Source organism: Diadema antillarum, unplaced genomic scaffold (genome assembly GCF_040938485.1).
Source record: "Diadema antillarum isolate AM-2024a unplaced genomic scaffold, OU_Dant_1.0 seq00001545_RagTag, whole genome shotgun sequence".
Lineage (NCBI taxonomy): Eukaryota > Metazoa > Echinodermata > Echinoidea > Diadematoida > Diadematidae > Diadema > Diadema antillarum.
This window is the reverse complement of record NW_027272274.1, coordinates 108,704-125,620: the sequence shown is the minus strand read 5'-3', so window position 1 is coordinate 125,620 and position 16,917 is coordinate 108,704. Positions and strand designations below refer to the sequence as shown.

The 16,917-nt window shown below is 36.7% G+C and overlaps 1 protein-coding gene across 1 annotated transcript in view; it reads left to right on the top strand.

Annotated features, from left to right (window-relative positions):
* The window catches only part of LOC139710581 (cytidine monophosphate-N-acetylneuraminic acid hydroxylase-like), a 61,772-nt gene extending 46,137 nt beyond the window's left edge, over window positions 1–15,635 (top strand). Inside the window, exons 12-15 of the mRNA XM_071622505.1 lie at window positions 2,006–2,128; window positions 11,967–12,082; window positions 13,556–13,683; window positions 15,472–15,635. Of these exons, the coding sequence (XP_071478606.1) occupies window positions 2,006–2,128; window positions 11,967–12,082; window positions 13,556–13,683; window positions 15,472–15,635 (531 nt within the window). The remainder of the gene's footprint in view (window positions 1–2,005; window positions 2,129–11,966; window positions 12,083–13,555; window positions 13,684–15,471) is intronic.
* Window positions 15,636–16,917: the final 1,282 nt, after the last annotated feature.

The window sequence follows — 16,917 nt, the reverse complement described above, 5'->3', positions numbered from 1 at the left end:
TATTGTTCAAACTTCTTATATGATACGGGTTGGTTGCAATGACTTAAAGGACAGGTCCACCTTCATATAGGCCTACATGTGGATTGAGTGAATGCAGCTATATTTAGTAAATACATCATCCTACTGGAAAGAACTGCACAGTGTCCCATAGTGTGTTCGCATTTTTTTTTTCATTTATTTATTCAAGATTTCATGCGTGTTCACAAAATAGGAATGCATACAAATGTATGCAAGTACATCTCATATAGGCAAGACAGAATATACAATAAGTATACATTGATAAGAAGCAGTTACAGGATATTATACAGCTCCACTAAGAGAGCTACATTATTCAAGGTAACGAACACGCAAAGGAATTGCAACATAAGCTTAAAGCATGAAAATCGTTGCAACCCCCTTGCATACAGTCTATATGCTTGCAAATAGTTTAAATGATACTTGGTAGGAGTTGGGGGGGGGGTATTTACAAAGAGAGCATGGGAACATGAGGGGGAAAGAAGAAATGCATGTGTGGTGCCTATTTGTCCTGTCGGACATTGACAAGAGAGAGCAAGAAAAAGTTTTAAGTGTCAAGTCATTATAAGCAAATTACACTGATTAAATTTCTCATAAATCCCATTCAAATGTCGATTTCAGGGGAAATATATGATCACAGCAAGTTTAATATTATAGTATCCAGGAGTTCAGCGTGAAGCTGATAATAGAATATGCTTGATCGACCTTTTGAAAGTAACTATTTTTTTGTAAATTACGACCATGCTGAGGTAGCGCATTCCAGACATCAGGACCGCTATGCGTTCATATAGTCGACTATGTGAAAACGCTCTAATTTAACAGTTTGAAGATGATTCCACACTGTGATCACACTGCGTTCCCTCTGTGGTTCTCACACAGTGGGACACTATGTTCTTTCCAGCGCGGCAGTGAAAGTTTGAGGGAAATCGGACAATCCGTTCAAAAATGATGATTTTGTTTTATAGTATCTGCGCAGTCACTCCTGGATGAGAAGACTACTGCAGTGTATGATGTCAAATTCATAGAATGATATAAGAAAAATATGTAGGGAATTTCATCAAAAAAAAAAAAAAAATTGGAAAAGAGTGTATGTTTCGTCGACTTGTTACTGATGTATGCTTGTTAAGAGTAATATCATCTCTCCTGCCTTCTGAAAGAGGCAAGTCAAGTGTTCTTTCATTTTGAGAGAAAAGTGAAAAGTTGAGTTTTCTTTGCATTTTCTTCAATATCGCTCTACACATGTGACATCACAAGCTGTAGTAGTTTTCTCACCCAGCATTCGGTGAAGGGGCAATTTGTTAATCAGTTGCAAATAATGCAGTTTGCTTAATTTCTATCAACATCTCTGTTTCTTTTTAACCCCAAGCGTTAATTACTGTCACTCATTGGCTCCAAATCGTATATTTGCCTTCATGTGGTGTTCCGCTGGATGGATGATGGTAATGCTAGAGCTAACCGAAAAATAGGAATGCAATCAAAGGTTCTAAACAACACTGAGCTTTATTTCTTCTTTTTCACAAATGCGATCTGTACATATAGTCCTCATGCCCGTAATGTTTCTCATATTCTTAAAAAAGTGAAGCTATGGCAATGCGATTAAAAGACAACTAGTGTTCACTAAATGCTTGCATGAAGCAAAGAAAAATGTGCATATGTAGTGCTGCGTATTCATAACGCTGTTTTACTACGAGTATACTCCATTGATACTGATTACTGTCCAACAAATATGTCCGATATGCTTTGAGTTTATTTCAGTTCACTTAAACGAGGGTAGCCCTTTGAAAAGGTTAAAACTAAATCCTGTAAATTTTGCGGGATATCCAAAGACAGGAAAAAGTATGAACAATAGCAACAAAATCATAACAGCAGTAATATCTTGCCCGACCAGAGAAATCTTTAAAATGTTATGACCTGTCTCTTTCAGAAATGTTATCCTCCTATAAGTAAGATTACATAAAGTGTGATTCGCATTCGTCTTTTTTTCGTGCAGGTAATTGAGACCGATGATCATTTTGAGGAAATTGAAGGAGGTTACAATTTCCTCGTAGACTTCAGAGGGACAGCACCCACCTTTCCCAAGAGCAGACCAAGTGGCCAACACAATTACCTAGAGGTGGGTACAAAACAACTATAGTTACAGATCTTTCAAATTCGAAATGTTGTATAACGGCCCCTCTCTTTAGACATAAAAGTATAGATTCTTACCTGAAGTCGTACATAGGGATCTTGTTTTTCTGCTTTTCTGATTTAAGGTTGGAAGACCAAGAAGAATAGTATTGGTAGAATTAGTAGTACATTGTATTGATGTTTGCAATTATTGGGGCAATTATCAACACAGCATATGAATTTGTCATATTAAGATCTATATCACAAGTTTGGCAGCAATAATTCCCCACTTTCCAAACTCTGTACGTCCCAAAATAAGAAACCTGGCGTTTCACCTCAGATAGTTGTACATTGAGAGAACACCAAGGTATTTGAGTTTGCAAGAATACAAGGACCCGAAAATGCGACGCATTTGATACCCAAAGGGTGGTATCGCGTTAACTCCCGTGGGTCATTGATACGTCTGTGTAAACACAAGTGAGGGTCGCACACAGCAGGTGCATGCAGCATAGATGCGGCAAGAGCAGTTGACACCTTGATGTTATGAGAGTCGGCCTCTTTGAATATCAACGTCATTGCGGATTTACTTTCTGCGCATGAGCAGATACAGGTCATCTGAGAAAAAAAGGCATACTGAGAAACATTTGAAGTAGGACATGGACGTGGCCTGAATGGTTTCTTTACGTTCAAGTAAAAAAAAAAAAAAAGAAACGCAAAAACAAAAAACCGAAGTACTTCAACACATTTTGCAATACTCAAGGAAATGTTCGGCCTGCCCTGACTGTCATTGTTTTAAATGCAGAGAGAAACTACCGTCTCATAAAGATATTAAGGCAATTCTTTCCTTATCTTTATAGTTTCATGACAAATGAATTGTCCTAAAAATTAGTAAGACACAATGGGCTTGTTTCAAAACGACTGTGTGCAGCAGGGTATTGGTAATTTGTTAAGGTAGATTCTGAATTTTCACTGTTTTACGATTATGTTATTTTTCTAGGTGTTATGTAGACAAGCATACTGTAAGTTGGAAGAATATATCAATACTATAGCATCAAATAATAGTATCTCATAATAACTGATAACAATTTAATAACTTCTGATAATAAAGATGATAACATCTAACAATAGATGCTCCGATGGCTGGCTGATATGTGTTTGTGTGTCAAATATATCTGCTCTCCCAATCTCTCGTAAAATTCGTGTGTGAAAGGACATTTTCTGCGAACTTGATATAATAATGTAGCATTCAGCAACTTGTGAGTATGTAGATATTACATGATTCACCCCTCAAATGGTGTAGTTCTGGAACTGAAATCTTTGGAGTACTCGAGAGCTCCATGAATCAACTTTGAATGTGTTGGTCCCACATACTGACACTTCTGTGACACTTCAGCCGTCTACACTGTATCTGCCAGTCCTCTCTTTCTTCATTGCCTGGGTCATCCTAGAAGGAGACAACAATATACTAATAATGACTGCTATGAGGGGCACAGTTAAAAATATGGCCCAAAGGTACGTGATGTCAAAACCATAACCATAACCATAACCATGATTTCACATCACCGAGAGCCTACATAATTTTAACTGTGCCCCGAATACCAAGCTGTCATTATTGTTTTATATACCGAAAATATAGATTCTTCCTATCTGATTGGTTAAAAGGTTACCTGAATTAAACACAAAAGGACTCGTAATCAACGCTGATCGACAGCGCGGTGGTCGGATCATTGGTGCGTACATATGAGCGATCTATGTGTACGGGGTTGCGACTGTCTCCAAAACTATTTACAGGGCACAGTTGATTCTATGTTTTTTCCGTCTGGTCTCGTTTCTGTTTCTGTCTTGTTTTTGTTTTCCATCGTCCAACCCTCGTGTATCGTTATCTCCGATGTGCTAGTCTTGCTTCCTGTCGTAGCCTCTCTTTTGCGTTTTACTATAGCCTCGTCGATGTCCCAGTGTGGCTTTATGTCCGTTTTATATGTTAATGTTGTCATTATGTGTCTTTTCCTTTTTTGTCTGACTCTTTATGGGCTTCCATTTCTATTTCTATTTTGTCAATGTTTTTAAACATTTTTTCTCTCTATTTTTGTTCTTTTTCTGCTGTTACAACTATTTCGCTGTTGTTGCTTCAGACATTTTCGTTGCTGTTCTGATGCCGATAATTGTTACCAATATTTTTACTGATTCTTTCTCTTCCAAGGGGCCCACACTCTACAAGCTTCGTCTTTTCAGTGGGTCCCTCCGTTTTTCGCCTTGTGTACGTTGATATTCCACTTTATTTCAATTTACTTCAGGCATTGTAATGTATCTTTACTGCAAGTATACAAGTACTGTTTTACTCTGTTAAACTCACTTTGTTTGTTTTTTGGATACCATTTTTATCACTGAAGAAAGAGTGATGTTTGTTATGTTATTTATTTTATCGTCGAAAAACGGAATAAACTTGAATTTGAATTAGAATTTACTAAATTTGAATTTGAATTACTATGCCCCGGGCACAGTAAATCATGACGTCATTTTGATAGAAAATGGGGCACAGCTATTTTTATGACTCCACTTTTAAGCAATCAGATGAGAGGAATCTATATATGAGGTATATAATACACACTAATCCTGTTGCCTATTGTCGAGACACAATGGCCACTACCACTGGAGGACTCGGTACAAAAAAATCTGTAGCAGTGACATGCCAAGTAGTGAAAGAGCTTGTGAGGATTGACGAGTTCAGCTCACTCCTGAAATCCATTGTACGCGAGGCCATGGAAGAAAAGATGGGAAAACTGCTGCAAACAATCCAGGTTGTTCAGGGTGAGATGCTGTACCTGCAACAAAAACTTCACATGAAAGAAAAAGAGATCAATGCATTGAATAAAACTGTGTCAACCCTCAATACGTGATCTGCAGAAAGTAGACAATACAGTCAAAGACCTTGAGCAGTACTCTCGATGGTCCTTCATTCCAATCTTCGGTGTTGAAGAGAGGCTTGGCGAAGACGATGAGACCACTGCAGCAGACGTCATCCCTGACCGGCTTGGCATCATCGTGACGCCAGGAGATGTAGATCACTGCCACCGCACTGGAAAATCACCAACGACAACACCAAAACAGGAAGCTATCGGCCTACAAAAAGCGACGTGAAATACTTGCGAACAGGAAGAAGCTGAAGGGATTTGGAATTTCCATTGTGGAAGATCTGACAGTCAAAAACCAAGCACTCCTGACAAAAACTCGAGAGAACAGAAAGGTTCTGACAGCGTGGACAGTAGATGGCAAGGTCATCGCCCTTCTGCCTGCCAGTGGTGGAAAACTGTGAAAAAGATGATAAGAAATGAAGATGACCTCATTCAATAGCTGTAATCTACCAATATTTCCACAGAGATCTTAATGTTTGTATGTATTCTGGGCTACTTCCATGTTTTAAGCCACATTTTGTTGTACAGATTGTATTGTTTATTCCTTTTCTAGTATTGGTTTATAACTTTGCTCAGTGAATGCGCGCGCGCGCGTGTGTGTGTGTGTGTGTGTGCATTGCAGTACTTCTTCTACTCAGTTATGGCTTTGTATATCTTGTGTTTCAGAAATTCTGCCAATTCGATTCAGCGAATTCATATAAACTCTTTATCAGTATATTCAATTGTCAAAAAATATAGATATTATCAAAACTTTATTCACTTGTAATGAACCCTTTTGAAATAAATCCAGTGAATTTGGATAATGAAACATTGTATGATACAGATACTAAAGATGGTAATCAAATATCAGCAAAACCTAAATGTCAATATGTGTGTGATGAATATTTCCGTTCCAGATTTGCTCATGAGCAATCAGATTTTTCAGTTTTTCACTTAAACGTGAGAAGTCTCCCAAAAAATTGGGATCAGTTTAATATGATGCTTTCATCACTTCATTATAGTTTTAGTGTTATAGCACTTTCCGAGATTGGGTTTAATGAAAGTACAAATTTCAAATTTTAAAATATCGATAATTATTCTTTGTCTTATATGTTTAGAACTTGGTGGATTTGCTATGTATATCCAAAATGATTATCAGTATTACGCAAGGATTTGTAATGTATTACAACAGATTATGAAATGGTTTTCATTAAAATTGTCAGCAAGAAAAAGTCTGTAATTGTAGCATGCATTTACAGGCCACTAAATACTGATATATCATCTTTTTCTGATAAAATGCATAATATACTTGAAAAGGGGGAAAGTTAAAAGAAAGATATTTACTTCACAGGAGATTTCAATATTGAGTTGTTGAAATCTCCCGTACATAATAAAACAATTTTTTTTTTTTTTTGGGGGGGGGGGGGACATGATGTATTCGTTCAATTTATACCCTTTGCTTACAAAACCAACTCGTGTATCTTACCAACCATTCTTCTTTGATTGATAATATTCATACGAATGTTTTAGTGAATAATCAGTTTCAGACTGGTATCATCTATGAAGATCTTTCTGATCATTTTCCAGTTGTTTTTTTTTTTTTTTTTTTGTATACGTAAAACAGAATCTATGGTTGCGGTACAGGAAAGATATATATTCCGGAGAGGTACATAACAAATGAAAATATATCATTATTCAAACAAAAATTGATGTTAACTGATTGGTCAAATGTTTGCAATCAGAATGGGGTAAACAAAAGTTATGACCTTTTCTTTAAAATGTTTTTCTCCATATAGTTGTTTTCAACCGCGGTCTATTCCTTTTGATTTTAGTTCACGTTGTAGAAAGCCTTGGATCAATAAAGGCATATTGAAATCTATAAATCATTAAAATCAGTTGTAATAATTGAGTCTAAAGAATCCAAGTGCCATGTATTATGAGAACTATAAGAATTATAGAAATAGACTTACAAATATACTATATTCAAAATATGGATATTATACTGATAAGTTTATACCGATAAGTTTACTTCTTTAAAATGTGATATGAAGAAAACATGGCAATGTATGAACGATATACTTGAAGGTAAGAAAGATAAACTCACTACCTCAATATATGTATCATGATGATGTGAAATGTTCATCTAGAAAAGCTATTGTGCAACAGTTCAACTCTTATTTTGTTAATGTTGGGGTAAAACTCTCATCATCAATACCGAACACTTCATGTGATTTTACTGACTATTTTTCATATCAAAATGGTAACTCTTTCTTCTGTATAAACCAGTATCTACTCATAAAATGGTAGATACTTCTGTATCTATATTCAAAGTTCAAAGGCAAGTGGTCCTAATGATATCTCCCCAAGAATTATGAAAGAATCCATGCATTGTTTTGTTAAACCTCTTTATTATAAACCTATCCTTGCAGTCGGGTGTTGTCCCTGATAATCTTAAAATAGCCAAAATTGTTCCGTCATTCAAAAATGGTAATGCAGAAAGTATTGAAAATCACAGACGGGTTGCAATTCTTTCTATCTTAGCTAAAGTTTTGGAAAGACTTATGTACAATCGTCCTTCTAATTTTTTTAACCAACAACGAAATATTGATACCAGAACAATTTGGATTTCAAAAAGATTTCTCTACATGTTCTTGCATAACATCCTTCACAGATTATATTTTGCAGAAAATTGATGATGGTAATTATTTTTGTGGAGTATTTATGGATTTGTCAAAAGCATTTGACACCATCGACACAAGGTTCTGCAAAAGAAATTGTATTCATATGGAGTGAGAGGTATACAATTACAATGGTTTGAAAATTATTTGTTGAATAGAAAACAGTACAATGTATGTGATGATCGATGGTGTCAGATCCTCTTAATGAACCATCGCTAACTGCGAACTGGTCTATAGGAGAAGTAATATACACTTTTAGAAATGTCAGGGGTTTTGGTGTGACCTTTGAGTAACTTCTGCGTGGCTTGTGTGACTTTTTTTAGGGTTTTAATTCAACAACTTGTGTACCCACACTGCCAGCGGAAGGTTATGTTCAATAGCTCTGTTGATAGTCTCACGCAGTATGGGCGTAAAGTCATAGTCTCTGACCACAGCACTGAACCGAGTGTGTTTGCTTGCGTTACCAGTTGTTTAAATGTTATTTGACATTCCCGAGCGTCCCCGTCTAATTTTAACATGTTTCTATTGTTTCAATCAGCTTAATTCATTTGTTCCAAGTCTTCGTATTTAATCTTATCAAGGACGATTAGGGGTCTGTCCTTGATGGCAGCCACTGTAAAAATGTTTGCAAGAGGGAGGGCTGGCTGCCTTGAATACATCTTTTTCCTAACTGTTGAATTCTTCTTTTTTCGTCGTTTTCACTATTATTCATGTTCTCATTATTATCTAGCTTCATTGTAATATCAAATTTTCATTAAAAGGAAGGTATGCTGCAGGATATTGGTACTTTGTCTGTTAAAGAAGAATCTCATTATTTGCTGCTTTCATGACTTTGCGATTCTATTAATTTTCTCTGTGTTATGTTGACATAATTTGTACTCTAAGTTGGAAGAACATATCAATTTTTTCTCCCCCTCCCGAATAAAAAATATTTTAAAGAATAATTCACATCGATTGAAATTATATGTTGTACTAAAGCACCCATGCTCTTTATATGATTCTCATGTTGTGTCATACCTAATAAACTGTACCTTTTTTTTTGGGGGGGGGGAACTCATATTCTCCTTATTTACGAAAGTTGACAGTTTTACGACAGAAGACAATACGTATGTGCACTGACTCTGTATATCAAGCACTTAGATTACCTCAAAGTCATTAAAATCAAGGGGGGGGGGGGAACTTTAATTCTTCGCATTCATACAACTTAATAGTTGGACAAAAGAAGGAAATACGTAGTCCACTGGCTTCTCAATCAAGCAACCACATCCAACTTATTTAAATCGTTAAAAACTCTGGAGTTGGTAGATACAAACTAGTTGCAAATTGCTTCTTTCATGCAACGTTATTATAGGTATTCCCGGCCAATTTCGCACTTTTGTCAGTCCAATTCCTAATTACTGCATTCAATTTAGCAAAATTTAGCGTAGATGACATGTTCGGTATTTCAATTTTGTGATCTCTTCATTCAAATTCATTTTGGAGCATTCAAATTACCTAAAGTCTCATTCTTATTAACACTTTTTCAGTTGAAATTCGTAAAACAAGCAAAATTTCGTTATTCGTTCATTCAATTTAGAATGATATCGTCACGTGATCACGGACATGCTGCACTCGTTAACTCGAATTCATTTTTGGACATCCAATTTAACATCTTTCGCAGTCATTTTAGCACGCACGTTTATGCTTTGGTTCTTTCTTCCTTTTTTTTCCAACATAGTCATTGTTTTGCAAGCGTCATTATATTTCATATTTTCGTATTAATTTTAGAGATTTTGGCAACAGTTTTTTTTTTCTATGTGCTTAGTGAAGTCTTCCAGTCCGAAGATAGTGAATGTGGCCACAATTATCTGGCCGTTGAGCGCTTTATTCCAAGTGTGTCGGCCAGTTCTGGGAAGTCAAGGTTATGATGATCAAATGTTCCTACAATTCTTTTTTTTTTTTGGTTGGTTGTCTTTTTGAGAAATACGTCGGTATCTAAGTTGTGCTGTCATGACTGTAAGAAGATGAAGTTAATCTGTAGTTTTGGTACATGTAGGAGTAAAATGACAAGTATGAAAGAAAAGGGGCGTTACAGAACAACAAACTCGAGTTATAAAGGTTCAAAAATATATGATACTTTTACTGCTTAACAGTGCGTGGAAGAAACAAAAAGTCACATAGAAATACGCGTTTAGATGTTCTCACCTTTTCAAGAAAGAAAAAAAAAATAACATGACGTTAATTTGAATGAACATGTTTGGAATTTGACTGCCCATACGCGAAATTGAATGACTGAAATAGGCCCTTCGGCCAGCGCTGGCGACTTTGATTGACTGTTTTACGAATTCGAAAGGCACATGTGCAAATTTCATTGATCGAAATCCTAAATTGAAAGACAAAATGTGCAGTGACGAGGATTTTCGCTAAATTGAATGAACTTTCTATCAAATCGACTGACAAAAGTGCGAAATTGGCTGGGAAAACCTACATTGATTGAAAATATGTGTGACCAAATGCTCATGTGTACACTGATCACACTCGATTACGTCATCAGTTTCTCCATCGGGCTACTTTTAAGGGAAATCTAAATATTCATTACGCCACGCTGGACATGTATTTTTGACTGATTTGAATCTAAAGGGAGCGCACAGTTTTGATTGAGACCTAACTTCAGGTTTTTAAGTTCTTTTTGTGAGATAATGAGAATCCTCTCATGAAATATGATAAAGCATGTAATTCAAGAGGGATTCAACATTTCTTGATGAAAATAAAATGACTGAGATATCCTCAAAAGAGCTTCTTAATAAAAAGAGGGACCCACCTTTTATTAGGATCGCTTTCTTTCGCTTTGTTTTGTATGTCTCAGCAATTCCAAAACCGATTTTCATCTAATAAACTTTGAATTCCTCTTAAAATGGTATGCTCTGTACAATTTCCTTTTTTTTTGTATCTCACAAACAGTTAAAAGCCCAATTCTCATCTCCACCAATACTATACAATCCCTTTAAATAATGATACCATACTCGCTGAAAAGGTTCATCTGATTGGAAAATCAATTGTGATAAAACGAACGCTCATCCAATGATACCATAGGTTAAAAAAAACCTTGTCCAATAAAGTACTTCTGAATTCATACTGATATTCTGTGTCAGCTCTTGCAAACTGGATTATGTAAGTGGTTGATTTCTAGCTTTGAAACTGTTTGGTTTCAATGACTTTAAATTCTGGGCCATCTGACTGAAACATCTCTAACTGTGAATTGGTCTATATAACAAGCAAGATACACTTTTAGAAGTAAAATACTACATTACTGCATTATGTACAAAACAATTCAACATGTGCCGATTACAGAGATAAACATCAGCTTTAGTCTTGTAGAGGCTTTGGCAATTTAAGAACTAGCTGAAAAATATGGCGATTTAGAGACCTCGATATTCTGCGGGAAGGAAAAACAATGAAGGAAAATTACTAAAATAGGGCTTAGAAGAGAGAAGTATTCATTTTATCTTATCAAATCCTTTTAATGAATATTGTAAGTTATTGCATTAAGATACAAAACCACACCACAGAAACGTCGTTTGTTTGTTTGTTTGTGTTTTTGGTATGACTTTTGCGTGGCGTTTGTATGACTTGTATGACTTTTGTTAGATTTTATGCAACACTTGGTTTATCCTTACTTCCAGCGAAATGCTATGTTTACTACCTCTGTCTGTTGTTTCGTACAGTGGGCGTAAAACCATAGTCTCCGGCTTTTTCATTGTTTTCGTTGTTTGCTTACGCTGCCAATTGTTTTAATGTTATTATTGAATCCCCAGCGTCCCTGTTCAAATTGTTAACATATTGCTATGGTTTCCATCAGCTTCATTCACTGTAAAAAATGTTCGCAAGAGATAATTTGCCTTGAAAACATCTTTTTCATATTAAACTGTTGAATTCTAAGTGTCTTTATTCAATTGTTAGCATGTCTCTATTGTTCCCATTAGGTTCAATTATGCCAAGGACAATTTATTACAGCTCTGCCAGAGTGCAGGTAACCATTGCGAAAAAGATCGCAGGAGAGAGGCTGCCTTGAATACATTTGTTGTTGTTGTCATGAGTGTGAAGTTCTTTTTTTTTTTTCGTCGTTATCACCATTATTCATGTCCTCATCATTGTCTAGCTTCATTGTAATATCAAATTTTCATCATAACTGGCATTGCCACTGATATTTTTGATCTATTGGTACTTTAATGGCCATCCGTTTTTAATCTGAATGTGTATTTGCTTGTCTGTCTATTTGCGCGTGTGTTTTCTTCAGACCAGAAACCGCATCGGGGTCCATCGCCAGGTTGTGCTGCGAGGCTTCTTCTGGGACGACCTCTACAACGGTTTCAATAACAACATCTCGAGGGATCCGGACATTTTCCACTTTCAGTAGGTTACACTAGTGCCGTATATAAGGGTGGTTCCCACGTACACCAATTAGCGGGATACAAATCTCGAGATTTGCATCGCGATCGGTATCTCGAGTTTTTTTGCACGTGTGGACAGAAAAAACCCGATAATTATAGCGGGATAAGCATCGCGATGCTAATCCCAAAAAATCTTGCGCTAGTTCATCAATTAGCGGGATAATTGGCCCCGCGCTGGTACGTGTGAACGGTCGAGATTAGAATCTCGAGTTTTTATATCCCATCATACTTCACCTCTTTCACCTCTTTGGCGCACCACAACAATCGCGCGCGAACCACACCACTGACGCGCAAAAAAAAATGGACAAAGGGAAGTGCGCGCAGGTAGTGATAGAGAAGGGCGCTGTGTGACCCAGTTTGCAGGCTTTGCTGTTATCTCTATCGGCAATTAGCGGGATAATTCTGTACGTGTGGATGCTTGCAAAAAACTCGAGATTCCGAGCGCGATCGCTATCCCGCTAATTTGGTACGTGTGGACGCTCGCAAAAAATCTCGAGATATGGAACGCGATTGTCATCCCGCTTTTTTGTACGTGTGAACCCGGCTTTAAAGAGAGTCCAGTCCGGACAACTGCTAAATTGGACGCCATGTCGTTACCGCGCGTATTACCCCGTTACAGGGTAGCGTGTGCACGCTCGTACGTAATAATGAGAGCAAACCAAACAAGGGGTAGTGAACAATGGACACAGCGTATGAGCGCACTTGGTAACGACATGGCTCCATGATGATCACCGGACCTATTTTGACCAACCACAGGCTTCAAACTCATAAGCTAATATGTATTTTAGGGGGGAAATTGGTTTCGTCCTGTCTACAAGGTAAAGTTTTTGAATGAGATAAATACCAATAGCCCGCCCTCACCTTTGCTCGGATTGTAGTGTCCATCAAATTAACCATGGTTATGAATCCTTAACTTTGAAAGTTCTGTTCTTCAAAGGAATGAAAAAAAAGGTATCCCGATAACTAAAATCAGTACGGTATTGGCATCTCAAATTGGATATAGTTATCCTTACTTTTGGAAGATGCCCAGAATAGCTTTTGCAGAACCCAAGGAATAGAATCTTTCTTTCAGCTATAATGTCGGAAAACGTAATTATTGGTATTTTGCGTAAAATTGGGTGTACTAAACTTACACACTTGCACACTGCTGTATCCCAGGATAGACACAAGAAACCAGGGCCTATGCATCACTTCAGTACTATGCATATCATTACACTACGCAAAGTTGAATTAACAAATACAATTTACAAATAACTGTTTATATTTGTTTTGTAAGAAAATTGCCACTGTACTCCCCCTATCTATACACCCTCGCCCACTACGGGGCCTTTTTTTTATCTACATGCAAACTGTGATATCATGGGCATAATCATAAGAAAAGTTTGGTGACGTTGTTGTTGCATTATAGATTGTATCTTTCCTTCATTTCTGGCAGGTTTTGGAACCACATGCAGGTGTTCTTGCCAAGGGAACCTCCAGCTTGGGACGCGTTTCTGCAGAGAATGAAGGCCAAGGGTGCCCCGAAGAAGGCGAACTGGAAACCCCGCCCAGAGCTGATCCGAGGTGAGCAGTCTGTCGAGAGAACGTAGAGGGCGTTACCACCGTGTCTCCCTCTCTTTCGATGTTATAATCCTTTTTTCCCCCATATATTCATATAATCATAATAAAACGTTTATACAATAATCTGTTGCTTTTTTTATACAAAAGAAGTAGAAACACAATTTATTTTTTGATTGTTTAAAAGTAAAACGATTATGGAAGGAGGTAATTATGAAGTTATACTGTCTAATGGAAGTTGATAGTGATGATTGAAAATTAATTTTTATGGGGCATCGGGCAAAAATATTACAATAACTGTAAAAAAATTGTGCGTTTTCTAAGTAAATTATACTATTTTTGAAACAAGAAAACAGCTGATTCTGCAATCTGCGCAAAAAGTAATATTTATTTATTATTCATTTATTGTCTTCTTTAAAAATTAGGGTAGTCCCACTCAGATATAGATATGTTGGTTCAAGATTGTAGAGATGAAGAGAATAAAATAGCCAATAAAAAGGAAAATTGGGTTTATTGGAGGTACATTTAATGGGAACATATCGATATTTTTCATTTTAAACGGATTTTCTTTGTGTGTGTGTGTGTGTGAGTGTGTGCGTGAGTGAGCGCAGATGAACCGGAACTGGATTCATGCAGGGTGCAAGTGTGTTTGGATTTGTATGCGTGTGTGTAGGGTTGTAAAAGCTTAGGTGTATGTGTTTGTGCGTGCTTGCATTTTTTTTTTTTTTTTGTCCGAGTGGATGTAGGAGGTAGGGGTCTATGAATTTGTTTAGAGTGTTGATTAAAGGTGTTTGTGATGGGAGGCAAGTGTAAAAGTCGTGGTTTGTCCTTTGGATTGGTATTGTGGTGGGGGTATGATTTCACACCTTCCTCGACTTCAATTATACGCTATTTGAATGGGGGAAAAAGGACATGATTACGTGAAAGTTTGGATTGCTATGATCATTGAGTGATATGATTTAAGAAGATATTTTTTTTTAGGCATCTTTTTTCAATATTATTTAGTCAAAAAATGAATTGAGTAAAACAATGAAGTGTTTTCGAGACTATATTCTGTACCGAAGATCTCGTTTTTGTTTTTTATAATGTTACCATATTTTGTATTGTGAAATAATCATCATTTTGTGTATTGTGAATGTATGGCAAGATGAAGGAAATAAAACATCACTTAAACAAAAATAATCACAACATTCAGAATATTCACATTCAGTTGTCACTATTATAACATGCTCATGATAGTTTTCACCGGTATTTCAATAAGCATACCAATTTGATGGAAACAAAAAAGGGTAATTCAATTGCCCAGACTTCCAACAAAAATGATTTTGAAAACAATTAGGCTTTGTAGTAGAAATACACAACAATTTTCTTTCTATATTTTCTTATCCTTTCTACTACTATTGTGACATCATGTACAGAGGGCGTCATGTGAATTTTACTACACCTTGAAAAAATTATTACATTTGTACTGACTATCTGATTCTTCATACGATCACGATTTTGTTATTTGAATATTTCACTTTGCTGTACATTCACTGAATCTGTGTTTGGAAGAAAATGCTTGTACATGAGATTTTTTCCTCATATTGCGCTATCCGTTTCTCAACCATAATAAAACATAGTTTTCAAACCTTACATAAAGATTATTCTTAGCCTAATTTTTCTACGCAACATCAAACATACATTGCTTTTTTGTTTATCATGTATTTTGTTTTTACGAGACATGGTTCGAGAAACTCTTCGACAACGATCTCCTTCTTTCTTTCTCAATCTTTCCGCCTCTTCTGCTGACAGATTGCACTGAAGATAACACGTCGAGAGAGGGCGTGGTGCTCCCCTCCAAGCCTCGCTGGTCCCTCCCGTCCAGGCATCACTGGTCCGTTCTGGCGATGCTGCTCAAATGGTTCGTCGTCCCGCTTGCGTCATATGTCGTCACGACATTCGTTCTCGACCGGTGAAAGAGCGCCATCTCATCAAGGTGGTCGACTTTTGACAGGCCCTACAAAACACTTGCTGCAGTTCTCACACATGTAGAATTAATGAATCTACAAAAACGATATTTCCCCAGTTGTTGCATGGGAGGCTTCAGGTTTTCATTTTTTTCGTTGTATGTTTGTTTGAGTCCCTACGTAACGTTGTGTTTCGTAACGTTACTGTTCATTTTACTGTTAGTGGCTGTACGTTGGGACATATTATGTTACAACACTTTTTCCCATGCGCACCATCAGATAGTTAATTGTTTTGAATCCACTTATAATCATTTTCTTTCATTTTTACCTGTGTAATCATATTTCATCCCATGAATTTAAAAATAGTTTAGCGAGAAAAAAATTCTAACGGTTTACCGCGTTATCCTATCTCTACCCAAGTCATCCCTCCCTCCTATTTTTATATCATTTATGTCATTATGTACGAGGGATGCTTGCTAATCAAGCTACGTTTACGCAGCTGTAGCCTTTCTATATTATTCATTTCATTGCTGCTGCGTTTTACTGCACATTGATAAGGCAGTGAAGAAAAATACTTTGTTAACAACTTATGTTTATGCATATGTATGGCACTAACAATGTTTATATCATGTACATGTATGTGCATGTACAATAATACAGGAACCAATAACTCAAATCACAGGGCTCAAGAGAGAGAGAGGGATATACATTATATATATTATATATATATATATATATATATATATATATATATATATATATATTATATAATCTAACTATACAATGAACCATGACAAACAGTGAGTAAAAGGAAAGATGAACATTAAAGTGTAAGATAGGAGTGGACCGAGAAGGGTAAAAGAAGAGGATATTGCAGTACTCACGTACCTTGAGTCGTGTCTTATCATATTCCATTTGGGAATATACCAGCCTACCAACATACTCAAATGCCATCCATCCGTCCAGCCGCCATTCCGATCCAAACCATGCCCAAAGTGACAGTAATGGATTCACGGATTTCATACCTCTGCATGGCGTTCTATAAGAACTGATAAAGTTGAGATCTCGTCGCTGCATATTGAAGAGAATGCATCCAAACTGTGAATGAAAAAAAAAAGTACTGTACCACACTCTTCAACCATGCCCACGGTGACATATAGCCCAGCCAACTAACTATTCAGCCAACTTTAAGATTTTTTTTTCAGTCAACTGGTGGCGTGTTATCTCTTGGTTTCATTTAATCACATGAAGGAGTTATCGCAACCCCTTGGCTCATAAACTTCTTCTGCTA